This window comes from Photinus pyralis, unplaced genomic scaffold (assembly GCF_008802855.1).
Source record: "Photinus pyralis isolate 1611_PpyrPB1 unplaced genomic scaffold, Ppyr1.3 Ppyr1.4_LG10, whole genome shotgun sequence".
Classification (NCBI taxonomy): Eukaryota; Metazoa; Arthropoda; class Insecta; order Coleoptera; family Lampyridae; genus Photinus; species Photinus pyralis.
The window spans coordinates 195,095-222,915 of NW_022170250.1; the positions used below are offsets into that span (position 1 = coordinate 195,095).

At 37.0% G+C, this 27,821-nt stretch overlaps 3 protein-coding genes across 4 annotated transcripts in view; all 3 read right to left on the bottom strand.

Moving 5' to 3' along the window:
- Window positions 1-2,988: 2,988 nt before the first annotated feature.
- LOC116161320 (neprilysin-2-like) lies at window positions 2,989-10,512 on the bottom strand. Of its 2 annotated transcripts, none has more exons than XM_031474634.1 (9): window positions 10,494-10,512; window positions 4,936-5,423; window positions 4,732-4,887; window positions 4,457-4,683; window positions 4,242-4,409; window positions 3,955-4,195; window positions 3,729-3,909; window positions 3,435-3,682; window positions 2,989-3,388 (listed from the first exon to the last, which is right to left on the bottom strand). In XM_031474634.1, the coding sequence occupies exons 2-9, from the start codon at window positions 5,368-5,370 to the stop codon at window positions 3,050-3,052; spliced, it is 1,995 nt and encodes a 664-aa protein (XP_031330494.1). In that variant the 5' UTR covers window positions 5,371-5,423; window positions 10,494-10,512; the 3' UTR covers window positions 2,989-3,049. The 2 variants fall into 2 exon arrangements, with proteins under 2 accessions (XP_031330494.1, XP_031330493.1); XM_031474633.1 differs by lacking the exon at window positions 10,494-10,512 and adding an exon at window positions 7,427-7,593.
- Window positions 10,513-10,863: 351 nt separating this feature from the next.
- On the bottom strand, window positions 10,864-13,515 carry LOC116161321 (neprilysin-2-like). Its single transcript, XM_031474636.1, has 9 exons — window positions 13,482-13,515; window positions 12,813-13,309; window positions 12,604-12,762; window positions 12,346-12,554; window positions 12,133-12,303; window positions 11,843-12,083; window positions 11,628-11,796; window positions 11,323-11,576; window positions 10,864-11,274 (listed from the first exon to the last, which is right to left on the bottom strand). The coding sequence occupies exons 2-9, from the start codon at window positions 13,245-13,247 to the stop codon at window positions 10,936-10,938; spliced, it is 1,977 nt and encodes a 658-aa protein (XP_031330496.1). The 5' UTR covers window positions 13,248-13,309; window positions 13,482-13,515; the 3' UTR covers window positions 10,864-10,935.
- Window positions 13,516-21,667: 8,152 nt separating this feature from the next.
- The window catches only part of LOC116161387 (leucine-rich repeat-containing protein 23-like), a 34,122-nt gene continuing 27,968 nt past the window's right edge, over window positions 21,668-27,821 (bottom strand). The window contains exons 4-6 of the mRNA XM_031474721.1: window positions 27,707-27,776; window positions 21,840-21,964; window positions 21,668-21,789 (exon numbers count right to left, since the gene is read on the bottom strand). Of these exons, the coding sequence (XP_031330581.1) occupies window positions 21,734-21,789; window positions 21,840-21,964; window positions 27,707-27,776 (251 nt within the window). The 3' untranslated portion in view covers window positions 21,668-21,733. The remainder of the gene's footprint in view (window positions 21,790-21,839; window positions 21,965-27,706; window positions 27,777-27,821) is intronic.

Sequence of the window (27,821 nt, forward strand, 5' to 3'; positions counted from 1 at the left end):
GGTAGTTCCGCAGCAGGAAATATTCTAAGTACTGTACGAAGTCTACGATCTTTCCACAGATGGACATTACGTAGGCGACCTGGCGTACCAGAAAATAGCCACCAGGTATTATCGAACCGACATGAAAAGACAAATAGCGGACTATGTCAAAAACTGCCAACACTGCCAACGATACAAAGCGAGTAACCAAAAAGTAGCAGCGAAACGTGTGCGGAAGTACTCATTCAGAAGTTTTCCTCCGATATGGAATGCCACGACGATTACGCAGCGATAATGGTACCCAATTCGTTAGCAACACGATGCAGCAGGTCAGCCATTGCTTGAGGATACCGCAGTCCCTCAAGCCCGTGTAGGCAAACCCCGTAGAAAGTAAATACCGTGAGCTAAAATCACAACTAGCAATAGTGGTAAAAGACCATACCAATTGGTCAAAGAAACTATCGATGATCAGGTTCACCATGAACACTACGAAATACCAAACCACTGCCACATATCAAGGGGAAGAGACCTAAGAACTGCCAGCGATTACATCCCCCGAGATCACTCCATACCTCCTAAACATAGCAGATTTTCTCAAAAAAGCTCGGCAGCACTACGAGAGTGCCAAAGAGAAGGGGAAAAAGTATGCAGATAGCCAACGAAAAAACACTCCCGCTTAGAAGGCCTAGTGTGGCTTACCCTACACCCATTAAATAACCAAAAGAAAGGATTCAGTGTCAAGCTTGCCCCAAAAAAATATGGACCTTATCGAATCCTACCTTTCTCAACCAACCGCATCTTCTCATTGGATCGTTTGTGATCAGAGGGTTTTGACTTCCTTCGGCGAATAGAATTTTCTTTTTTTGCTTAGGTGGCTGTCTCGTTTAAATACTGTTTTACCTAAGTACGAAACATTTTTTTTCTGTTAATATGTATATAGTTTGATATTAGTGTGTGTAAATAAAGTTAATTTGCCCACCAGTGTAATATCTGCCGTACATAACCCCGCAACAGGATTAATTTACTGAGATGAAGTAGTGTACGTCCAAAGAATCTGTGAATGTAACCTGAAGAACCTTTTTTGGGTTAATTTCGTCCCCAGAACTTCCCAGAATACCACTGCATATCAGAATTGCAGTTTTTTGGCATAAATATTTATGTGAATAAGGAAAAAATGAACGTAAGCATGCAGTACAAAGGCATCTTTATCGTTGCTTTCTATGACAAGAGCGACATAGTGCAGCAAAACTTATGATTTCTACCTGATGCCATAAACTAAAAACAGGAACAGCAGTAAGAGTGTAAAAGGGGAGTACTATTCGAAAGCATACACACGAAAGTTTTGTAAACTACAAGTACACTTAAAATATTATGTATTCAACTCAATTAATCAATAGCAAATGAAAAGGAATTACCTTACAATACGTATTGTGCTTAAATTTCGTTAGCAAATACTTACTTACCAATCTTGCATATTTTGAATATTATTTGAATAAATTATCTACGTTCTGAAACGAGTCGTTGAGGTATTTTGACATTATGTGCCCAGTCGTATTACTACCTAACATTAACAAAAATAGAAATAGTTCGGCTAGGAATTCATAAATGGTTTTCATTGGATTTCTTATTGCTTGTTTATTAGGATGGACACGTTAGTAAACGTCCTAAAATGTTAGTGTTAGAACAACAAATAAGTTTTTGAAAATTATGGAAACTTAAGAGACGTACAAGTGCAGGTATAACCAAACAATTGTGAATCATTGTATGTTTGCAGTGTTTCGTAAAAGCCTGCAATCAATAAGTTATTAATGGTTATAGAGTGTTAGACCGGACTGCTGTTTTATGCTTAAAATGTCGGTCTGTACCGTTGACGGCATATAAAATTTTGATGCTACAAATGACCCACCAATAGGCGACAAACTATCAAATTAGAATTACTCTTTAGTTCTAATTCATTTTAGGAATTTAAAGAGGATCATTTTATATTAGGAGACCAGCATTAAAACTGCATAATAGGAGGGACTTTCCAACAATGATCTTCGTTGCGATTAAATACATAACATGCTTAATACCTACCCTTATGTCAGTTGAATTACTCACCTTTCATATTGTATTCACGGTAACATAAAAAAGCAGCAATGAAACTCAGGCTTCCAAGGAATTTATTATAAAGTAGAGCGAGGAGGAAATTGAAATAAATGTACATTACAGCCCAAACAAGATGATTAGGTTTTTTGTATGATTCTGTACAAACTGTACATATATCTTTAGTAAATAAGAAGTCGAGTGTTGGAAATAAATTGATAAATTTGGAAGAAAACGGTCTTTACGTTAAAAGACCTTGCAGTTAATTGGCAAGCTTATGTAGTTTTTTGTACGACAAAAAACGGTTTTACTCATCCAAACCTTTCACTGAGTGAAATATAATTTTCTTAATAATTGTTATTTATATTCTTTGCTGTTTAAGTTCAACTTTGTCACGTGCGCGAAATACTTTTTTTTTACTGTTGACGACTACGCGCACGTTGTCAAGAGCAACCTTACTTTATTTATTTATTAATTAACCGTTTAAAAATCTAGTACTTCGCGTTTCGAAATTCGTCAGAAAATGACAGGTTTTTTTGACAGTTGTAGAAAAAGATTACTTCAATTACCTATGGTAAGGAACTATTGATTCCAGATCTTTTATTCATTGGGACATAAATAAAGCGCCTTTACCGAGTGCGATTAGTTGCACTGTTTCCAGATTGGCTGGAGTGTCTCCTGTAAACTGTATCGGTGCGAAAATGTGATTTGGAACAACGAACAAATTAAATATGCGTATTAAATTATTAATGTTCAGAACTCGTATAACTAAACTATTTCGTGTATTAATCCAGTAGATTACCACCTAAACAAATAGGGAAATGATTCCAGTAACACTTTCTTCCAATCTCAGCTTTCTAGGTTCGGGGATCGTCTACGTTACTGGGTGTTAAGTTGCCCGCGATTAACAGGAAGAACGAAAGATATATTGGTACAATATATTTTTAAATAAAACTACATTTAAGTAACCTGGTGGACGTTACGCTCACCATATCTCACATTTCTTATGCGAATTCATATTTGATTCTGCCGGACAATGGAAATCTTTGGAGAAATGCTTTGAATTTTGCAAAGATCCCAACACTCTAAATCGTTTAAGGGACTGATAACTATGCTTCACAGCCCTTTCGATGGTTTCAGGTGAACCCTTTGAGCAAAACCTTATCGCTGACGATATCCAGAATAGTTGTTTCGGCGTGTAATCGAGTTTGGGTAATTTTTTTTCTTTACCATTGCGATCGATCCATTCTTTATACGCTTTGTATGCAAGTTGAACGCCAGCAATGTCTGCGATGTCCTCTTGCTTTGTATTCGTTGAGTTAACCTAAAACACTTCGTTAGTTTCTGCTTGAACACATTGGTATTTTTACATGTCGCTCAATTTCCGGTACGTAGAAGCGTTCATAGCTTTCCGCTACGCAATCCAATTTTTTCTGGTACTCGCTGCGCGATTCTGGTGACATCCAGTGGTAGTATTCAGATTCTTGTCGAATAGGGGAACCTTCAAAGACGGAGTGGAATATTTGGTGACCAATAAAGGAGCCCAAACTTCCGTAGTTTAGGTACTTGGGTCGATCTTCATTATATACAATATCTTGTAACATTCGATGTGGAATAGCTAGAACAAAGGTGTGAGTCACCGGTATTTTTACCTCGACGCTTACTTATCGAATTATCGCTGGCTAAGTAATAAACGATACCGTAAGTTGTGTACTTTTCGTTAATTTCGCCTCCATTAGCTTCCACTTCGTTGTCACCTTTGTTGAGTTTACTAAAGTACGAGTTTACTTTATGGTAGTTCACGCTTAACAGAGACGCTAGTAGGTTGTCATCAGAAATTTGGTACTACAGTTTTTGTGTATCACTGAAAGTTTTATGTTAGGAACTTACCCCCAAGTAACGCTCTTCAATTTGATCGGCGTCTAGCATGGCATCAGGATAGGCCACGTAGCTTGTGATGTTGACTACTCTGTCAATTGCGCTAATTCGTGTCTCGTCATCCATCCCATGTAACTCATTAATTTCCTCCACGAATTCCTTCACGATATTTTCTAATATATCCGCAGCGTCATCTCTGGTTGCCTGTGAAACGAATCTTTGTACGTACGCTGCTTGCAGTGAGAGTGAAAATCTGAAACGTTCTTTAATTATCTGCAGTCTAAGGTAGTAATATTTACATTGTTTCCACAATTCCTGAGCACATCTTATTAATCGGAGAAAGAGTAGGTACAGTTACTTGCTTATTTAGTTCTTTGTAAAACTTTCGCGAAATCTCCGCCAGGTCGTTGGTAAGGATATTACTGTGTTCAATTATCAATCTCCACGCTATGAAATTGTTCAAGGTTCTAGAAATTATATAGGAACATTACAATTAAAAAACTACTGATAGTACCGTTCTGATGTATTTTTAAGTGCAGCCTCTAAGGAGTATAAATACGGCATATCTGTAACTAATATTACTTGGTCTACGTTCATCTTTACGACAGGCTCCAAAAGGTTTTCAAGCAGTTCCGACCATGCCACATCCGAAAATTTCTCTTCCAATTCTGATATCGTTAAATATGCCCTCTTAACATCATCGTCGACAATGGGATCTTCACCTGAATAATTGTCTATACCCTGAAATGTCGCCATATTAATTATAGTATTAATTAATATAGTTATCACCATAAGGTTCTTGATTAAATCAATAACATCCGCGTAATCGCCTCTGGCGGCTTCGGGATCTGCTCCAAATGCAATGGCAATATCCACCATGTAATCGTGTAATAAATCTTCCTCTTCCGGAGTGTGTAAGTTAATATAACTCCACGGATTGCCGATCTAACCTTTGCATTAGAAACTTTTATAAGATATGGAGGTGTAATTTACCTCTAACTGGGCAGTTTCTCCATTTTCCTCACTCACGCTGACTTTAACTAAGTAGTCGTGCGGAAATCCCATTTTTCTCAACAAATAGCTTGCTCCTGCCCAGTGAAAGTAGCTATCATCCCAATCGTCTTCTTCTAAAACCGCCCATCCGCCTATCTGCCGCAATGTATTTTCTATTAGTTTAACACCATTTTCGCTTGAACTGGGATTCATGCAGGCTTCGTGCATCTTCTTGGCCATAATCATTGAGTTGGAATCGTTATGAAGAACAGGCTCTTGCATTATCACTCTTATGCGACTGAGGTAATTATCGCGCATGATTGTTTCTACATTTATTAAAGGTTCATTTTTCAAGTGGACGTTGTTCAGAAATGTACCACATGCGAATTCATAGAAGTCATCGCATGGATTCACATTTTGATCAATGTAGTGCATAATCTCACTCGCCGCTTTTACGCAATCGGGTGTTGTGCATGTGGGAAGTACCCCTGCAATGAAAAATCACACAATCATAGTGTTGGTCGTGCAATTTTAGTTTCGTTAGGGGATTATGAATATGAAATTAACCTTTTTGTCTTAGAATTAACATAAAATCTACCGTTTGGAAAATTTATCTTTGAATGTAGTTGTTAATGAGCAATTATGACTGTATAACATCGCAGAGGGGAATTCGTATCACGATTTTTATTTCGAATTTAATTTTCTTGTTGAAATAAAATTTTTAAAATTCATAAAAGGACAGTAACGCATTTTATGTGGCTTTTAGCAAATTTTCTTAAGTGACACGAGCGCCTATTCGAAGAGCAACGGATTTCTAACGGGAAATGAAATAAAGTATTAAAGAAGTTGGAAATGTACCAAAATTAAAGAGGAAATTACGCATGTTGTTAGTATACATATCCCCTTATATGACTTTCAACATTTGCATAGAGTTATCGCTCAATCTCATTTGATTCAGGTGTGGGTTAAAACGTTTGTGAACTAATCAAGACAGTTTCAGGTAACGTGAGAAAATAGAGAATGGTTAGTTTTAATAATTGTATAAGAATAAGTGTGTGCTATGGAATTTCTATCATTCGTTATACGAATTTTCATTATGTGAATTAGCTGCCCACCTCATCAATTCATCGTAAACAATCGAAATTCGAAACCGTGAGTTGTTCTAGTCGGAGTAGTAAAAACTCCTTACATTTAAAGATGGATACAAAATGGATAACAAAATGGTAATTTCATTATTTTAATTATATAATGCCCAAGTTAAATGCTCACCCTCATAAAATCTGTTTTGGTAGCAAAAAAAATCTAAAGAAACGGGCCTTTTGCATAGTTCACGTTCAAAAGTGCATGTTACCTTTAACTCCATCATATCCTTAAACAAATTAAGATTTAAACTCGAGTCTACGTACTTTTTGCGCTGATAATGGTGCTAAGCATGCATTTTCAATGTGCATCTCTATGAATTACCATCTTTTACGGCCTGATGATGGCTTTTAGCCGAAACATGTCGCAGTTCACATAAATTCAATTACAATTTTATGGGGAAGGTCTTGTAAATAAAATTTTTTCAACTTCGGTTAACATTAACTCGGACTATATTTTCCTGTGAAAAAAATCGAAAAAACACAATGCAAAGTAATTTTTTTAACAAATATTACATTTTTGTCGGAAAAACTAGATGCCCTTATGATATTGCATGCGAAAAATGGGCAGAAAATGGAATCGGAAACGCTGCAAGAAAGCTGACTACATTGCCGAGTCTGCCATTTCATTTAAAAATGTTTCTGAATTGTTGTACTATTTATTTTTGATTGTCTATAAATAAACTCAACTTATGCCTTTTAATTAGAGAGATAATATGGTTCTAGTTTCCCACCCACAAATACCTACCCGCAATCACGTGGAGGTCATTCTCTAATGAAAACGGCGTACCTGAAGAAATGACAGTGAACGATATCTACGGTATTCCGATACTATTTGTTGCAGAAGTTAAAAATATATTGCAGGGATACCTATATTTGCAGCCACTAAAAATGAAAAAAGCCACACCAGTATTTTCTATTTAAAAAATATGTACTTATATGACGCATCCCCGGTAAATCACATACAAGCTTCTTTAATTAGGGTGTGGTTGAATAAAAAGTGTTTTAACGTTCATTAACAAAATTTTATACCGATGTTAATGAGGTGGCCAATTGCATAACTCAATTAGTAGGTATAATTAGTTGATTTCCGGACTAGGTACAAAAAGTCTACCATATTATGTAAAGTTATAGATAGAAGCTTACAATAATAAATTTTGTGCATATTTACTGCGCAGTAAATTGATATAAAAGAAAACAGAATTGTACAAAGGTGTAGGAGTCGTTACACATTATTCAATTTATTTCAATTAGCGCTTTTAGTGGGAGAGATAAAGTGCGTCCTCGATGTTATTGCCGAGATTCTCCTTTTTATCTACCAATGCTACCGAAAGGTATTCTATTTCACTTACGTGAGAAATCTCTAGCCGATAGGCACTCAGAAACACACAATTGTAAAATAACAACACATAACACGTACGGGCCCATGTTTTACTACAATTTCGTACACTACTCGTTCAGCCGTTCAGACTAGAATAACGTCACGGTTAGCACAATTTTGCGAAAGTTTGTGCATTTATATTGAAACTACCGGTCTTTATTAACTTTTCAAAACAAGTTAAAATTTAATTCCATTTCCCGAATTAAGTTATTAAACCATCAATCATGTAATAAAAATGCTCATTATGAAAACCTTCTAATGGTGTTTGACCTAACCAAAACGAATGCCATAATTAATATTCAAGAACTAAAGAAAAACTTTTATAGTTAATAATAATAATATTGTTTCTTGCATTACAGAATCGTAAATAAAATATAACATTCGCCTATTGAGCGTCCCCCACCCTGCCTAATCAAAAATACTCTGACTTAACATACCATAACAATGTTGCAGAACAAACAATAGTGGGAATATACAAATATAAAAATCAAACAGTAATATCACTGATACATGTAAAGCGTATATCTGTGGTCATATTAACTAAATTGCAACGAATTAATCAGTAAACCCAAATATAAATATCTACAAAATACAAGTTGAAGGATATACGCAGATCTGCAAACTAAAATTTCCGTTTTGCATATACTTACATAAGTAACACTTTCTTTCCTAATCACGAGAATGATGGGAAATTTCAACACGTTGTTGCACCCATCAATGCAGTTGAGGGACCACAAAGGTTCCTGTTCGTCAAGGCAATGGGGTTTCTCATTTCTCCGACGAAATTTTTATGTTGACCTTATTTCATTCTAAGCATTTTTAACGGGTCGGTCAGTTATTTGCAAGGTTCATCGAATAAGTGCTTACAATCCATTTTTTTTTTCATAAAACTTTCCCATAGCTGTTATTGAGAGGCAGTACTTGTTCCTTATTGTGGGAGATCTTCGTTAAAATTGGAATATTCCACACTGCTGGGTTACACAATTTACAGTATATAGTTGAGCAATATACACTATAGTTAATAATAATAGTTAATCCGTGGCAGTGTATAACTGTCAGCAAGATGACAATGACCTATTCGTAGACCGGTGAGTGTAGCTTATGGTTCTTGTCTAATTAGTCCTACAGGGTACCGCCCCTTCCCTTCCGTTCGTATTGATTTCACTTTACTATCCCTTTTAGAAAGATTCCAAGTTCCTTTGTACACCTTGTACAATAATGTACATGTCGTCTAAGACCCCAGGAACGTGATCTACTTCCGTATGGTTGCCAGCCAGACGAACTTCCGAAATCCGCTGTTTCATGCCCCACAATTCCTACCTACATATATGGCTAGGTTTTGTTCCTCGGCATTAAGTTGGTGTATTAATGTATATTTAGGTTTGATAGACCATTGTTTCCTGTTTTTTATCATAATTGCGTCTATAAAACTTCACCTCACCTTACTGGGGTTTTATTATTAGCCGAAAGAAAGATTCGTCGCTTTTCTCAAAAGAGATATCGTATAATGCAGAGGTTTTGAACCTTTTAGACACTGCGACTCCCTTTTGAGATTTGAGTATTTTGCCGATCCCCCTAGAATTATAATTTTTTTAAATATATAATAAAAACATCTACAATGGTTGATTCCAAACGAGTTCAAGTATTGCATTAGATGAGTTGAACAAAGTAATGTACAATGTTTTTGTTTCTTAAATAAATTACTGCAACAATAATTGTTTTTGATTTTTCATTTGCATTTCGCGACCCCCTCGAACACATTCTGAGACCCCCCTGAGATTCGCAACCCCCAGCTTGAGATCCACTGGTACAACGGACTGTGTCTAATCGCTTGTCTCATATTTCAGTAAGAGTTAGCAGTTTTCTGTTTTGGTTGATTAGTCATCGCCGATGAGAAAATAAGGCGGATGTGAGACATTCTTTCATGTAAATATGAAGTTTTTATTATAGACTTTTTTGACACTGCTCGCATTCTGAAATGGGTCTTTTAATCTGAGTCATATTTAATAGCACTGATACTTAAATTCATAGAAATCGATTGGTGAAGGTTTGACGTAGTGTTTTTATTCGTTCTTAAGTTAAACGACGAACAGACGGACAGACGGACAAAGCCATCAAATAGAGGGAATCTTTTCAAAAAATTCTTTTAAAAATTAAACATGATATACGCATCGTTTTCGAAGGGTAGGTAACGAATGCGAGACTTAAAATGGAAGTACCATCAATGCATTTTGCACTAAATAGTAACTACACAATGAACGTCCAAATGAGTATTGTAAATAAAGAATGTATAAAAGAACCAGAAATATTTTTTATTATTGTTTTCTTAAGCGATCGATTTCGTTTTTTTTATATGTATACCCATCATCAGGCTATGCCAAAAATTACATGCTAATGCAGACTACAGAGAATAGATAGTAATTACCGTCAGTGAGATTAAATGCCACCTGAGACATCTGGTTATGCGCCCAATTGCTCTACCTGAATGAAGGCTAGCCATCACGGTTAAACCATGACACATTTTCAAAAAGTGGGGTTGAAGCAACTTATAGTTTAAATGTTTTCTGTCTGTTTTTCTGTCAAGTTTCTATATTAAATTGTGCTCCTAGGTAGGTATGCGATAAAATTCGCCGTAAAAAAATATCTTTGCGCCATTCTTGTTTTGTGGTTATCCTTAAATATATTTGGGAGGGGGGGCAATGAACGTAGCCCCTTATAACATCTATCGGTATCTGAATTCAAATTCACCACCTGAATTAAAGCTAGCACTAACGCGGGGAGGGGAGGGGGCTAACTTCACGTATTCAAAAGTTCTTACCGTTCATTGTACGCTCAAATGCGCCTATACAGAAATCTTTGCGCCATTATAGTTTTTTTAGAAAGTTGTTCCCCCTTCACTTTTTGAAAATTTGTCTTTACTTAGCCATGATGGCGTTAGCTTTCATTCAAGTGGCGTAATGGGGACCATAACCAGATCTTTTTATTAATAACTTAAAACCAATTTGTTTTTATTTTAAGTTAATAGTACTGGCACTTACGTTATTTTGATTTTTAGTTTGATGTACTTAATGTAGCCTGTTTTTGGTAATCGTTGTTGGCTGCTAATCTAATAAATAATAACAAAAATAATAATCAATAATAATATGAAAACAAATCTCTAATGGCCGTTTGCACCGACACATTTAAGCCGAGCTTAGCTTAAGCGTAGCTTAAAATCCATGGCAACGATTATTGAGACAATGGTTGCCATGGATTTTAAGCTACGCTTAAGCTAAGCTTGGCTTAAATGTGTCGGTACAAACAGCCATAAGTGAGGGGGCCAAGTTGCCGGACCCCTACATTCTGCTATATCTACCTGCACGGGAAAGTAAAAGAAGTCGGGCACTATAATATTAATACTCTGGTTTGTACTCTAAACAACATAAAAATATATTAAATTACTTATTAACATTTAGTTGTTTCAGTCCAAATCACTAAGCTTTACCACAGTTCGCATTTATTCTCATTATTCATGTAAGAAGTAGAAGAGCACTGGAAATCTCTAGCAAACTCTTCCATATTCCGCAAGGTACCCAAAACCCTAAATCTCTTCAACGAGCTACTGCTGTGAGCAATTGAATTTTCTATTGATTCCACCGTACCCTTCGCACACCATCTCATGGCAGACGCAATCCAAAACAGCTGCTTCGGCGTATAGTCCACACCGGGCAATCGTTTCTCTGCACCATTTTTACTTAGCCAGTCATTGTACGCTTCGTAAGCAAGTTTGACCCCAGCAATGTCGGCGATGTCTTCATTTTGGGTATTCGACGAGTTTAGCTGAAATGTAACTTTGGATTATTGCTTACAACAATCGTTTGCCATTACGTATTCCCTGACTTCTGGAACAAAGTATTTTCCGTAATGCATGGCTACACACGACAATTTTTCTTTGTAACGTAGCATAGTCTGTGTGGAAATAAAATCGTAGTGCTTCGATATTTTCGGTTTTCCGCAGCTTGGGCCCTCGAACACTGTATGAAACAGTTCGTGACCCATAGCAGAACCAAGGGCACCGAAGTTTAGATAATTGGGTCGATCTTCGTCGAAAATGACTCCTTGTAACATCCCGGCTGGTATGGCTGGAACGATAATGTTTTAAATCACGACTTATAGCTATGGTTAGTGGGTACTTATGGTGTTATCGTTGTCATAATATGAACTTTGTGTGTAGGTAGCGTATGCATCGTTCAACTCCTCGTCTTTAGTAACCGGTTCGTGCAGCAACTTGAATCTGTTATTGGTAGCGTAGTAGTCAGCATTTAGTACAGATGCCAGAAAATTGTCCTCTTCCATGTGGTACTAAAAGTAGTGTTATAGTTTAGTGGCATGCTGTAGTATATAATACCCCTTGGTATCGTTGCTCGATTTTGTCAAAGTGCAACAGATCGGCAGGATACCCTATGTAACTTTTGCTACTAAACAACCTTTCCAAAGCCTTTACGCGAGTTTCCTCATCCATCCACTTCAAATTACTAACCACCTCCTTGAACTCGTTTTTTACGTCTTGAAATATTTCGTATGCACGGTCTTTCGCATGGTTTGAAAAGTGCTTTTCAACGTAAGCCGCTTGCAACGGTAATGAAAATCTAAAACATTCCATTAAACCATCTGAAGCCTTTACAGATTAATTCCTACGTATATCCAACTAATTGCGAACATAACTCGTGGCGGGGTGGCACATTCATCACGTGGTTCTTCTCTAATCGCATTGCTTCGTAGTATTTCATAACCACATCACGTATGTCCCTTGTTAAATACATGCTGTGCTGCAGAATGGCTTCCATGGCAATAAAATTTGCTAAAACCCTACGAAAGAAATTTTTGGAGTGCAATTAATGTGTAAAATACCGTTTTGGCGTACGCCTCAAAGCGTTTTGTAGTCGTATGAAGTAAGGAGAATCGGATACGGTTACAATTTGCTCATATGAGATGTTTGGGGCAGGGAACTGTAATCTGTTAATGTATTCTAACCAAGGAACGTCTCTAAATTTATACTGAAGCTCTGATATTGTAAGAGGGTCGTACTTATCGTCCAAGTCCTTGGTTTCTTCAGGGGTCTAAAATTCCAAGTTGTTCAATGCAATATTACTGGCAAACGACCGTTACTATAAACAATGTCTTCATAAAATCGATGACTTCTCTGTACTCATTTCGAGCGCGATTTTTGTCTACTTCGAAGACTTCGGCGATGTCAACGTACAATTCAAACAGTCGCTCCTCTTCATTGCTATCCGTACGGCTCAGTGAACTCCAAGGACTGTGCAACTGTATATAACAATATAGGAAATAAACTGGAAAATAGAAACGGCCCTTACCATTATAATCCTCTTGGAGGGATCATTTTCATCTGGCTTAATGCGCATAACTATAAAAAACTGAAAGCCGTAACCAAGCTCTCTTAATTTGTAAGTCGCAGTTTTCCAATCGAAGTCCTTTTCCTTCCAATTGGAATTTTCTAGCAGCGGCCATCCACCAATTTGTCGTATCGAATCTTTGATTAAGCGCAACCCTTTCTCCTCGATTGCGGTTAAATTCATGCACGCGCGGTAAAGCCTTTTTGCGTTAGCTATTGACCTTGGATCATCATCTTCTTCCGGCTCCTCGATGATTCCTCGTATGCGATCTTGCACCGTATCCTCCATAAAGGTATTTATCGTTTTTACATAGTCGTCATCCAACTGCACGTTATCCATAAAACCTCCACAAGCAAATTCATAGAAGTCTTCGCATGGGTCAACATCGGGATCCATGTGATCTAATAAGTGATTGGTGACATGAACGCAGCTTGCTGAAAGGCATACGTCTGGGGCACCTGCAAAATTTTCCATATTAGTCGTTAATAACCACTAACTACATGTTACGTTGCGTTATTAATTCTCAAAATAGTTTAACTCTCATTAGATTAGATTAGAGGGAATAATGGGATGAGAGGATGTTCTTAGACAGTGCTTAATATTCATAAAAAAATTAACGTACGTGCTTACTTAAGTAACAAAGTTTAGAAAATTGCCATGTAGAATTATATAAAATGAAAAATGTGACCGGAAAGCTATGATGCATTGCCGCATTAATTGGTACAATTAATGTTACATTATGATGATTTCATACCTACTAATGCATAATGTTATTGTCTATTACGCTTCGCATTTACGTTCTCGTATTGTGCCGGATTTACCTTTACTACAATGAGAAACATTTTAGCGTTGAAGCTACCTGTATAAATTGTCTGATATATGCAATATTCTAATGCATTACATTTGCTGTCTGCCGTTAAGAGTTTGATGATTGAATTTAAACGTGAAACTTATTGCAAGTATACAAATTGATTTGCGTAAGTAATGCAGTAGTCAAACAAATAAAGGTAGCAATTAATGCCTGTAAGGCGTGAATTGTAAATTGCGATTGCATTTGAAACGACCTAAACTGAAATTAAACAAAAATTAGTAAAAGCCATTTGGTTAGGATGGGGTTAACGGTGAGAAAATAGACTCCAGAAAGGTGCTTCCTTTGGTTTTTACGAAGAAAACGGCGCTGCGCTGAATAATTCAAAAATACATTTTCCTTCTCAGTCAAAACAACATGTTTCTACCTAAGGCAACCTTTCTGTAACATTGGAAAAGGGGCTGTAACCTTTTTCTTCGTCGCGCAGTAAAGTAGTTTGAAGTAATTATTGTTACTGATTCGAATTAAATTCCTTTTGCATTGGAGAATGAAGCAATATTTGCAGCTGTGAGTAATTACACTGAATCGTTCATCTCTCTACATCATTGTTTCCTATAGACAGAAGTTGGTCAGTTACCGGGATTTAAATTAAACAGCGAAATTGTGAGATTACGGTTCGACTGATGTTTTCCACAACGCTTTCAGAAGCGAATTAAAGTTTCCTTCTAACCTAATACTTTTTATTACCATTATGTTTGTGCATAATTTTTATTTTTACCATTTCGAAGTTTTGACTGTTGATGACAAAACTTTCTACTCCTTAGCACTGCATTTTAATTTTGTAGATGTAGTGCAACATTGCTACTTCTACTCCGAGAAGGCATGTTTCTGTGCGTAATTCTGCTCTAAAAGACAGTTTTGGCAGTATTTTCTGTTTCGAAAGATTAGTGAACATCGCGCGGTTTCACTAAACATGGCAATAGAGCAAAAGTTATCCACGAAAAAATGGCCCAGGTGTACAACGGTACCATAGAGTAGAAGGATTTCGGGACTTGAAGTCAATATCTCTTCGCACAGTATTGGTGCCTTGAGGTGGTTGTGGAACTTGAGTGTTTGGGTATTCAAGGGAGCATGTAACGTCAGACTCGGCACTCATGACTGTCCCAAGTGAGAATCCAGGCTAAAGACAACAAGTGGGAACGTCCTAGGGTACACTTCAAACTCTACATGATTCCAATGAAGTATGACCGCCCAAGCTGCCAAGGCAAACATACGCTTCACTGTAAAGCAGGATTTTGTCCGTGTTTAAGAATTCTGGGTTGTTAAATCAAGGATTTCTGGCTTGGGGGTACAAAAAGAACCGTTGTTTTTGATACACAACAGGAAAACCCTAGGACATGTATCTATGTTCCTATCCTGTACACTGCCTTTTTTGAGGCCCCAAAAAAATTGTCTCAGAACGACCGGAAAAAAACAATTTCTTATAGAATGTGGCCTGTAGAATCCATAATTTCAAACAGTTCCAAGTTTGGGCTACTAGTTCAAAAGTTACAGCCCTTTGAATTTTTTTTCGAAATTGGTTTCTAGTCTATAACTTTTGATTGAGAAGTCTGATCGAAAAAGTACGAATAGTGTTGGATTCTACGCACCAAAATTAATAGGAAAAAGTGTTTTCCCGAGAAAATTTGGTGCAGTCGATTTTTGGCAAAAAAAGGAAGGTTATACTATGCCTTCTTTTGAGGCCCGAAACAAAAATTGTCTCAGATCGACCCGGAAAAAACATTTTCTTATAAAATGTGGCCTGTAGAATCCATAATTTCAAACAGTTCCAAGATTGGGCTACTAGTTCAAAAATTACAGCCCTTTGAATTTTTTTTCGAAATTGGTTTCTAGTCTATAACTTTTGATTGAGAGGTCTGATCGAAAAAGTACGAATCGTTTTGGATTCTACGCACCAAAACTAATAGGAAAAAGTGTTTTCCCGAGAAATTTTTTAAGTTTAGTAGCATAAAAAACGCCTTGATTTTTTAAGTTTAGTAGCATAAAAAACGCCTTGTTAGTATGATGTGAAGTGCTTAGGTTTACCTTGGCTTCGTAGATTCCAAAACGTCTCATATTTTGTCTTCAATTGCTAGATGAATTCCATCGGCTCATTCATGTACTCAACAACTGGAAATAAACTACGCGTACCTGGAGTAATAATGTGTAAGAGTTGTGCGCGGAATAATAAAAAGTTAAATTCTAGTAGTAGCAAGTTTGCTGGTCGTTTCTTTTGATGCAAACGAATGCTGCATTATACACTACAGGGGCAGCATTTTAGTCTTGAAGTTATGTGGTAGAATACAACAACAGCAGGTTCCTTTTTGCTCCAAATGCACATGAATACTAATTAACGTAAGAGAATGTGGGTAAAGGCGACATGCTGATGTGTGTATGTGAAATGGCTTGACGTTTAATTTCTGGTGACGTGCGCGAGATACAGACTCAAAGCATTTAGTCCTTTTTACATAATTCATCCCTCCGAATCGCCCGAGACGTATTACAACATTTCCTCGCTCACTTAATATCTTTCCGTTCTGTTTCTCCGTAAATCCGCGCAAAAATTATGCCAAAATATTTGCTTTAATGCTTTCGCTTCATCGTATCGCACCTGCACCCCCCCGACCCGCGCCGGTCCCGTCCCTTGTCGCATCGAAAAGCTGAAGGACGAGCCGAACTAGAGCGGCGAACGTTAACGTGTTTTTCACTAGCGATATGAATAAATTAGTAAAAATTGCAGATGTAACAGAATGCGGTCTAATAAAACGGGGCTCTGCGAGACATTTAAATAAATTCCCTATTTAGAACTTTCAGAGGGCTCATCTTTAGAGCCGTTTGCATAATCTACTTAAATTGATTTTCTTAAGATTAAAGTCGAAAGTTCGCGTTTCGACTTTTAAAAAGGGGGGGTGAGGAGGCGAACGAAAAAAAAATGTATAAATATTAACACCCCCGCGAGATCCTGGACGAGAAATTCGTCTTAGTTTCGTGCCTAATTAGATTGCCTGGTCTAATTTCTTTTCGGAAAAGGAAACCGGGCGAATTTATCGGCAGGCATCGCCGCGCCGTATAAATTGGCTGAGTCAAATTGTAAATAATGGCGGAAAGTAACAAATAAAAAAATTACTGGAATATTGGGTTACGGACAAAGTGAGCTTTAGATTTACCAATAAATCTAACGGGAGCCCTCCTTTGGTTGAATTATATAAATAGAAAGTGATAAAAGATTAGGTTTGCAGGAAAAAAATATTCAGAGTGACAAAGTGTAACAGATAAATTTCCATTCATCTTCTTTTTGTGTTTACATAACACGAATTCAACGTCAATGAGATGGATAAGGGCTTCCCACTCTCGACTCGCATAGTAAAAGTGGCAGCGATTAATTATTCCCTACGTGCGGAACGCTTTGTTTGAGGAGAATGATTCAATTTCAAAAGCAAGCAGGAGAAGTGGACCACTCTCGGGGAACTTTTGATAGATTTTCTTCGCGCGCCGACACGGGCTTTCATTTTTAATGGCAAGGTGCGTCGCAGATAAGGCGAGAGTTATCAGGTCATCTCTTTGAAAACGGTTTCCACTCCGACCTTCCAAATATTGTGAAAGCTTCGATTTTTCGGGCTATTGTGGCGAAAGAAATTATTTTACGACTTTTCCTTTCACATCTCATATACCCTCGTTCGAATGGCAACGCGCAATTAAGTAGATAGATTCGAAAGAAATTCCCGAAGAAAGCTCAGGGAAAGGCATGCCATTGGTTATTGGTGGTGAAATGGAGCTTTTGCAATATTTACCGTGCCCATTTGGGTTAAATAAGGGCCCATTACCACGGATAACGATAGCCGACATTCCAGCAGTTCGAATTGCTACAAATCCGCCTGTGTTATACAGGCACAAACAGATTTTTCCGTGACCGTACGAGTTTATACCATCAGAATGGAATTTTCATCAAGCCCCGTTAAAATCAATTTCGGAGTCCTGCGTAAAACAACATCAATCCGGTTCGCTTTCATTACATTTTACTTGTACCCAATGACAACTGGTTTTCTCTCCTTCCTTTCTGCCGGTTCTCATGTTTTTCCATTTCTTTTGAACACCAAAGAGATTCTTCATGTTTCTCATTTCTCACATTACCCACCTTTTCTGACGTTTCCAACATTTCTTTGTTTCTAAAGAAGAATAAATAGGAGCGAATCTAAGGAACAAGAGAAAAAAAGAGTGCAACAGGGAAAAAACGAGAAAAATAAAAAGAAGAGCGAAGCGAATAACACCGTAAAGATCGTGAGGGTAATAGTGTTGAGATGCAGTCAAATTATAAAAAATATAGCAAAGGCCATAGCTTGGGCTCTAAAATTAATAGATGGACACACTGTCAAAAAATACAGCAAACGCTATATTCGTTGGTTTAAAATTAATAGAAAGACAAACCAATCAGCTAGTATAGCAAAGGCTATAGTCTTGGCTCTTAAAATCATAGAAAGATATACTATCAGCTAATGTAGCAAAGGCTATAGTCTTGGGTTTTAAATTAATAGCAAGTCAAACCATATAAAATATAGCAAAGCCCATAGCCTGGGCTCTAAAACTAATACATGAACAAACTATTAAAAAATACAGTACAGGCTATAGTCGTTGGTTTAAAATTAATAAAAAAAACAAACCGATCAGCTGGTATAGCAAAGGCTATAGTCTTGGATCTTAAAAACATAGAAAGATATACTATCAGCTAATGTAGCAAAGGGTATAGTCTTGGGTTTTAAATTAATAGCTAGTCAAAATTATAAAAAACATAGCAAAGGCCATACTTTGGGCGCTAAAATTAATAGATGGACAAACTATCAAAAAATACAGCAAAGGCTATACTCGTTGGTTTAAAATTAATAGAAAGACAAACCAATCAGCTAGTATAGCAAAGGCTATAGTCTTGGATCTTAAAATCATAGAAAGATATACTATCAGCTAATGTAGCAAAGGCTATAGTATTGGGTTTTAAATTAATAGCCAGTCAAATTATAAAAAATATAGCAAAGGCCATAGTTTGGGCTCTAAAATTAATAGATGGACAGACTATCAAAAAATACAGCAAACGCTATATTCGTTGGTTTAAAATTAATAGAAAGACAATCCAATCAGCTAGTATAGCAAAGGCTATAGTCTTGATTTTACAAACATAGAAAGATATACTATCAGCTAATGTAGCAAAGGCTATAGTTTTGGGTTTTAATAAATTAATAGCCAATCAAAATTATAAAAAATATAGCAAAGGCCATACTTTGGGCGCTAAAACTACTAGATGGACAAACTATCAAAAAATACAGTAAAGGCTATAGTCGATGGTTTAAAATTAATAGAAAGACAAACCGATCAGCTAGTATAGCAAAGGCTATAGTCTTGGATCTTAAAATCATAGAAAGATATACTATCAGCTAATGTAGCAAAGGCTATAGTCTTGGGTTTTAAATTAATAGCAAGTCAAATTATAAAAAATATAGCAATAGCCATAGTTTGGACTCTAAAACTAATACATGAACAAACTATCAAAAAATACAGTAAAGGCTATAGTCGTTGGTTTAAAATTAATAGAAAGACAAACCAATCAGCTAGTATAGCAAAGGCTATAGTCTTGGATCTTAAAATCATAGAAAGATATACTATCAGCTAATGTAGCAAAGGCTATAGTCTTGGGTTTTAAATTAATAGCAAGTCAAATTATAAAAAAATATAGCAAAGGCCATAGTTTGGGCTCTAAAATTAATAGATGGACAGACTATCAAAAAATACAGCAAACGCTATATTCGTTGGTTTAAAATTAATAGAAAGACAATCCAATCAGCTAGTATAGCAAAGGCTATAGTCTTGATTTTAAAAACATAGAAAGATATACTATCAGCTAATGTAGCAAAGGCTATAGCTTTGGGTTTTAAATTAATAGCCAATCAAAATTATAAAAAATATAGCAAAGGCCATACTTTGGGCGCTAAAACTACTAGATGGACAAACTATCAAAAAATACAGTAAAGGCTATAGTCGATGGTTTAAAATTAATAGAAGGACAAACCGATCAGCTAGTATAGCAAAGGCTACAGTCTTGGATCTTAAAATCATAGAAAGATATACTATCAGCTAATGTAGCAAACGCTATAGTCTTGGGTTTTAAATTAATAGCCAGTCAAATTATAAAAAATATAGCAAAGGCCATAGTTTGGGCTCTAAAATTAATAGATGGACAGACTATCAAAAAATACAGCAAACGCTATATTCGTTGGTTTAAAATTAATAGAAAGACAATCCAATCAGCTAGTATAGCAAAGGCTATAGTCTTGATTTTACAAACATAGAAAGATATACTATCAGCTAATGTAGCAAAGGCTATAGTTTTGGGTTTTAATAAATTAATAGCCAATCAAAATTATAAAAAATATAGCAAAGGCCATACTTTGGGCGCTAAAACTACTAGATGGACAAACTATCAAAAAATACAGTAAAGGCTATAGTCGATGGTTTAAAATTAATAGAAAGACAAACCGATCAGCTAGTATAGCAAAGGCTACAGTCTTGGATCTTAAAATCATAGAAAGATATACTATCAGCTAATGTAGCAAAGGCTATAGTCTTGGGTTTTAAATTAATAGCCAGTCAAATTATAAAAAATATAGCAAAGGCCATAGTTTGGGCTCTAAAATTAATAGATGGACAGACTATCAAAAAATACAGCAAACGCTATATTCGTTGGTTTAAATTAATAGAAAGACAATCCAATCAGCTAGTATAGCAAAGGCTATAGTCTTGATTTTAAAAACATAGAAAGATATACTATCAGCTAATGTAGCAAAGGCTATAGTCTTGGGTTTTAAATTAATAGCAAGTCAAATTATACAAAAATATAGCAAAGGCCATAGTTTGGGCTCTAAAATTAATAGATGGACAAACAATATAACAAAGGCTGTATAGTCTTGAGTCTAAAATTAATAGACAGATTATTAAAAAATACAGCAAAGGCTGCAGTTGTGGTTTTAAAATTACTAGAAAGTCGAACCATAAAAAATATACCAAAGGCTATAGCCTTGACTCTAAAATTAATATAAAGACAGCCAAAAACTATACCAAATGCTTAAATATTAGTAGAAAGAGAAATAGAGAAAGGAAAGCAGAAATAGATAACGAACTGACTTATGAAGAAAGAAAGGTACAGAGAGAAATTAGAAAGGTGACGGAGAGAGAAAGAAGCAAGTACAAGAAAATTGGAGGGTGATATAGGAGATTAGTGATGGAAGATATGGAATACAGTTGCGGTAACAAAGAAAAAGGATTAGTGAAAGCAGAGAGGAAGAGAGCGGGAAAGTGGAAGACGGGGTTTGGGGGGGGGTAGAATGTGGATGTGGAATGAAAAGGGAGATGAGCTACATGTTGTTTTGGAATGTGACGAGGATAGCAAGTAAAGACGTACGATTCTCGGAGTTTGGAAGAATGAAATGACCCTTTAGATAATGTCAAATAAGCTATGTTGCTCACCGTACAAAGTTCAAAGGTTCCTCGTCGCTCAAAGTCCAAAGGTTGCTATTCGTTCAAAGTTCAAAGGTTGGTCGCCGCTCAAGAGGTACCAGTCCTTCCAGGAAGGAAGACCGTCATCCACGAGCCACCACAAATAGGACTGCAAATATAACCATAGACTTCGGCGGTCCAAAAAATATATAGCCACCACCGGAGATGGTAATTTGAAGAGTATAAGAATCGCTAAATCCATTACTTTCCCTTTAAAACTGAGTAAACCTTCTTTTCGTGTCTTTCCAGACTGCCAACTGTGTATTGTTAATTTAGGCGAAACAAAAGATGAACAATAAACTGTTGCGTGAATGTTGGTTGTCTAACACACACTTAATTCATAATCGCGTTAAAACTAACAGGGGACAATCCTCCTAATGGAAAGAACTGACTTTCGCAAATAACGTAACCAAAACTTTATTCATGCTAAGTGGACAAACGGTAATTACTTCGTCAAAAGTTTGCTATAGCTTCCATAAAACACGTAGAAAACTTATTAATCCTCCTCCTCCGTCGTGTACTCCGTCGTCGTTGGCATCTCATCGTCGCTACCTGCGAAAAGCGTGCAATCATTAAGTCCTCAAGAGCGCCCCGTCACGCACTCTCCTCCCCCATAATTTCCTCGAGCTTTTCCTCACGTACCTCGGCCACCTCCTCCCGCTCCTCGACCGTCACCGGACCCTTGTTTATGCGTTTCAGTTGCGGAAGCAGGACCAGCAGTGGAATTCTGAAAATTTCATTTTAAAATACCAGCTTTGAAGCGCGGTCACCGCATGTTGCGGATTCCGCCGATTTTCCATGACGAGCTAAAACTCAATTCGGGAAATCCGGCGCATTTCATTAACCGGAAAATTCGCGTCCTCGCTCGACAAACTAAAAATCGCGATATCCCGACTTGTGGCGCCACCACTCGCCCGTATGCGACGACAGTTTCGAGATCGTTACGCGCCCCGAGTTTCGACGTTTCGCTCGCCGATGGCGCCACCTACATTAATTAGGGGGCTTTGATTTAATTACGGCCACTAAACGCTAGTTTGCGGTAGCTGGCAATTATTGTATGGAAACGACTTCATTATTCTCAATTACGTTATGGGAAATTGGGAAATTGCTTCATTTATACTAAAGGAGCCGTTCTTTGAACTAAATTTAGTAAGGGAGCCAGGTGAATTGATATACTCACCCTCGGCTGATACTTTTTCATAATTTAAAGCGTTGAAAATATCCGCTCTTAAATCTCCTACGCTAAGAATTTGTTTCGAAAGATACGTTGAACGATCGTAGTGCCTGTACTTCTGTGCTCCTGTTACAAGCTATTAATTTTATACCGGGGGTAGCGCTAAATTAGCAGAAAACTTTGCCTGCATTAAGAGGATACTAATAAAATGAGAAAATATGGAGATACCTATTTTTTTACATCCAAATTTATCAGGAGCACATAGAAGAAGAAAAATTGTTAAGCTGTGCTCATGATGCCATTATTGGGTACATCGGGAGCACTGATGCAGCACAAATTTGTAGATAGGTACGTGCCCGAAAACACGGTTTGTATTAGGAGCGGAAAAGTGAAAGAGGACATGTGCTCTTATTCGAACAGAAGTCTATCGCGTTTTCTTTAAAACTCTTCCAAATATTGATCTGATAACTTCAACTTCTTACGTGTGCTCATGTGCTCATAATTAATTTTGGGCAGCTTTGGAACGCTCTGAAACAGTCGAATAGACTCATTTAAGGGCCTCTCCTATTACACAGAGGTAAACTGACCCACTACAACAGGTTGAAATTATGTGCTCCTGTTACAATTGGCTTACTCCAAGACTGAAAGCGTAGGAAACAAGTCTCGATACGATAAACCACTTTAGACGTTCTGCGCTCCTAGTATAATCTACAATATTTCGGAGAAGCTAAGATCTGCAACCTATTTCTTGAAAATGCATTTGTTACTATGGAATTTAACGGTAACATGTTCTGTGGTCCTGATTACTTAACATTGTGCCAAGGGTGAACAAAAAAGCGCAAATTAGTACGTATACACTCTTAGAATCGGTTAAGTGTATCAGGAGTACGAAAACGAAGAAGAGTAGATCAAATCTCAGTTGCATCAGGAGCGTAGCGGCACAAACCATCCCTCAAGTGCATCTAAAAGTATAGCCTCCTCCTGTTTCAGAAATTAAGAATTTTTTAAATAAAAGTTCACTTTCAGATTACGATTCGCCTATTGTGAGGGTTGTAATTTTTGTGGCACTTCAAGAATTCTTGTTTCTTCATTCGATTTTGTTTACAGGGTCCACAAACCACCCCTTAAGTGCATCTATAAGTATAGCCCCCTCCCGTTTTAGAAATTATGAATTTTTTTAATAAAAATTCACTTTCAGATTACGATTTGCCTATTGTGAGGGCTGTAATTTTTGTGCCACTTCAACAATTGTTGTTTCCTCATTCGATTTTGTTTTGCATGGGTCCACAAACCACCCCTTAAGTGCATATAAAAGTATAGCCCCCTCCCGTTTCAGAAATTATGAATTTTTTTAATAAAAGTTCACTTTCAGTTTACGATTCGCCTATTGTGAAGGTTGTAATTTTTGTGGCACTTCAAGAATTTTTGTTTCTTCATTCGATTTTGTTTACAGGGTCCACAAACCACCCCTTAAGTGCATTTAAAAGTATAGCCCCCTCCCGTTTCAGAAATTATGAATTTTTAAAATAAAAGTTCACTTTCAGATTACGATTCGCCTATTGTGAGGGTAGTAATTTTTGTGGCACTTCAAGAATTTTTGTTTCCTCATTCGATTTTGTTTACAGGGTCCACAAACCACCCCTTAAGTGCATTTAAAAGTATAGCCCCCTCCCGTTTTAGAAATTATGAATTTTTAAATAAAAGTTCACTTTCAGATTACAATTCGCCTATTGTGAGGGTTGTAATTTTTGTGACACTTCAAAAATGTTTGTTTCCTCATTCGATTTTGTTTACAGGGTCCACAAACCACCCCTTAAGTGCATCTGAAAGTATAGCCCCCTCCCGTTTCACAAATTATGAATTTTTTAAATAAAAGTTCACTTTCAGATTACGATTCGCCTATTGTGGGGGCTGTAATTTTGGTGGCACTTCAACAATTTTTGTTTCCTCATTCGATTTTGTTTACAGGGTCCACAAACCACCCCTTAAGTGCATTTAAAAGTATAGCCCCCTCCCGTTTTAGAAATTATGATTTTTTTAATAAAAGTTCACTTTCAGATTATGATTCGCCTATTGTGAGGGCTGTAATTTTTGGGGCACTCCAAGAATTTTTGTTTCTTCATTTGATTTTGTTTACAGGGTCCACAAACCACCCCTTAAGTGCATTTAAAAGTATAGCCCCCTCCCGTTTTAGAAATTATGAATTTTTAAATAAAAGTTCACTTTCAGATTACAATTCGCCTATTGTGAGGGTTGTAATTTTTGTGACACTTCAAAATTTTTGTTTCCTCATTCGATTTTGTTTACAGGGTCCACAAACCACCCCTTAAGTGCATCTGAAAGTATAGCCCCCTCCCGTTTCAGAAATTATGAATTTTTTAAATAAAAGTTCACTTTCAGATTACGATTCGCCTATTGTGAGGGGCTGTAATTTTTGTGACACTTCAAGAATTTTTGTTTCTTCATTCGATTTTGTTTACAGGGTCCACAAACCACCCCTTAAGTGCATTGAAAGTATAGCCCCTCCCGTTTCAGAAATTATGAATTTTTTAAATAAAAGTTCACTTTCAGATTACGATTCGCCTATTGTGGGGGTTGTAATTTTGGTGGCACTTCAACAATTTGTGTTTCCTCATTCGATTTTGTTTACAGGGTACACAAACCACCCCTTAAGTGCATCTAAAAGTATAGTCCCCTCCCGTTTCAGAAATTATGAATTTTTTAAATAAAAGTTCACTTTCAGATTACGATTCGATTATTGTGGGGGCTGTAATTTTTGTTTTACTTCAACAATTTTTGCTTCCTCATTCGATTTTGTTTACAGGGTCCACAAACCACCCCTTAAGTGCTTCTAAAAGTATAGCCCCCTCCCGTTTCAGAAATTATGAATTTTTAAAATAAAAGTTCACTTTCAGATTACGATTCGCCTATTGTGGGGGCTGTAATTTTGGTGGCACTTCAACAATTTTTGTTTGCTCATTCGATATTGTTTACAGGGTCCACAAACCACCCCTTAAGTGCATTTAAAAGTATAGCCCCCTCCCGTTTTAGAAATTATGAATTTTTTAAGTAAAAGTTCACTTTCAGATTACGATTCGCCTATTGTGGGGGCTGTAATTTTGGTGGCACTTCAACAATTTTTGTTTCCTCATTCGATTTTGTTTACAGGGTCCACAAACCACCCCTTAAGTGCATCTGAAAGTATAGCCCCCTCCCGTTTCAGAAATTATGAATTTTTTTAATAAAAGTTCACTTTCAGATTACGATTCGCCTATTGTGGGGGCTGTAATTTTTGTGGCACTTCAAGAATTTTTGTTTCCTCATTCGATTTTGTTTACAAGGTCCACAAACCACCCCTTAAGTGCTTCTAAAAGTATAGCCCCCTCCCGTTTCAGAAATTATGAATTTTTTAAATAAAAGTTCACTTTTAGATTACGATTCGCCTATTGTAGGGGCTGTAATTTTTGTTGTACTTCAACAATTTTTGTTTCCTCATTCGATTTTGTTTACAGGGTCCACAAACCACCCCTTAAGTGCATTTAAAAGTATAGACCCCTCCAGTTTCAGAAATTATGAATTTTTTTAATAAACGTTCACTTTCAGATTACGATTCGCCTATTGTGAGGGTTGTAATTTTTGTGACACTTCAACAATTTTTGTTTCCTTATTCGATTTTGTTTACAGGGTTCACAAACCACCCCTTAAGTGCATCTAAAGGTATAGCCCCCTCTCGTTTCAGAAATTATGAATTTTTTAAATAAAAGTTCACTTTCAGATTACGATTCGCCTATTGTGGGGGCTGTAATTTTGGTGGCACTTCAACAATTTTTGTTTCCTCATTCGATTTTGTTTACAGGGTCCACAAACCACCCCTTAAGTGCATCTGAAAGTATAGCCCCCTCCCGTTTCACAAATTATGAATTTTTTTAATAAAAGTTCACTTTCAGATTACGATTCGCCTATTGTGGGGGCTGTAATTTTGGTGGCAGTTCAACAATTTTTGTTTCGTCATTCGATTTTGTTTACAGGGTCCACAAACCACCCCTTAAGTGCATCTGAAAGTATAGCCCTCTCCCGTTTCAGAAATTATGAATTTTTTTAATAAAAGTTCACTTTCAGATTACGATTCGCCTATTGTGGGGGCTGTAATTTTTGTGGCACGTCAACAATTTTTGTTTCCTCATTCGATTTTGTTTACAGGGTCCACAAACCACCCCTTAAGTGCATTTAAAAGTATAGCCCCCTCCCGTTTCAGAAATTATGAATTTTTTAAATAAAAATTCAGCATCACATAACTATTCGCCTATTCTGGGGGCTGTAATTTTTGTGCCACTTCAACAATTGTTGTTTCCTCATTCGATTTTGTTTACAGGGTCCACAAACCACCCCTTAAGTGCATCTAAAAGTATAGCCCCCTCCCGTTTCAGAAATAATGAATTTTTTAAATAAAAGTTCACTTTCAGATTACGATTCGCCTATTATGGGGGTTGTAAATTTGTATTTCATCATTCGGTTTTGTTTACAGGGTCCACAAAGTAGCAGGACAACTAAGGCACTATGGTCAAAGAATCTGAAGAACCTGACATCCTGAGAACTTGACCCTTAGTAACCAGAAGAGTTACTACTGAGGATCAAGTTTTCAGGGTTTTAAGCCCTATAGGCGCGTGTTGTTTTGTTAATACTTAGGGCTCTCCGTTTTATCAGAAGGGGTAATTTTGTTAGGGCTCTTTAGGTTCTTAAGACTTAGTGCCCTCGGTTCTCTGAAAGTTCGTTGACTTTAATTTTTTCGGTTCTAAGAAGTCGTAAAAACCATGGCATTCCTAAGGGCCTCGAAATCTTCATGATTCCTAAGTCCCTGAGCACCCGACTGGTAAAACTGATGAAGTTTGTGTCAGAGGTGCACAGGGCGTTTTACCAGAGCAAAAATCTTTTGTGGAAAGGGTTGATTGTATTGAGAAATGACCAACGACTCTTTTAGAACCGCTAGACGTAACAGGAGCAATGAAGAGAAGAAGTATAGATCTAGCCTGTTATGTACCTATCAGGAGGAGTGATACCAGCGGGACTTACTCTAACAATGCCTCCGCGAAAAAAAATACTTCGTATTAGGAGCACAGAAGTAAGATAGCGTGTGAAATGACTGATATGTGCTGCTGGTGTAATTAAAGAACTCTTTCAACTGTGCTCCTGATAGTCATGACTCATGATATCAGTCTTCGACTCTGTGTGAAGCGTGATCTCGTCTCTGCCTGGTTAACTTATCAGTAGCGCAGAAAAAAGAGGAAGTGGGCAAACCTGGCGATGTCCTCCTTCTCTTCCTCGTCGCCTAGCTCTTCGTCGTCCTCCCCCGGTTTCTCTTCCTCGCCTAAAAGAATCCATTCGTAAATCGGCGGCGGACGACACTCGCCTC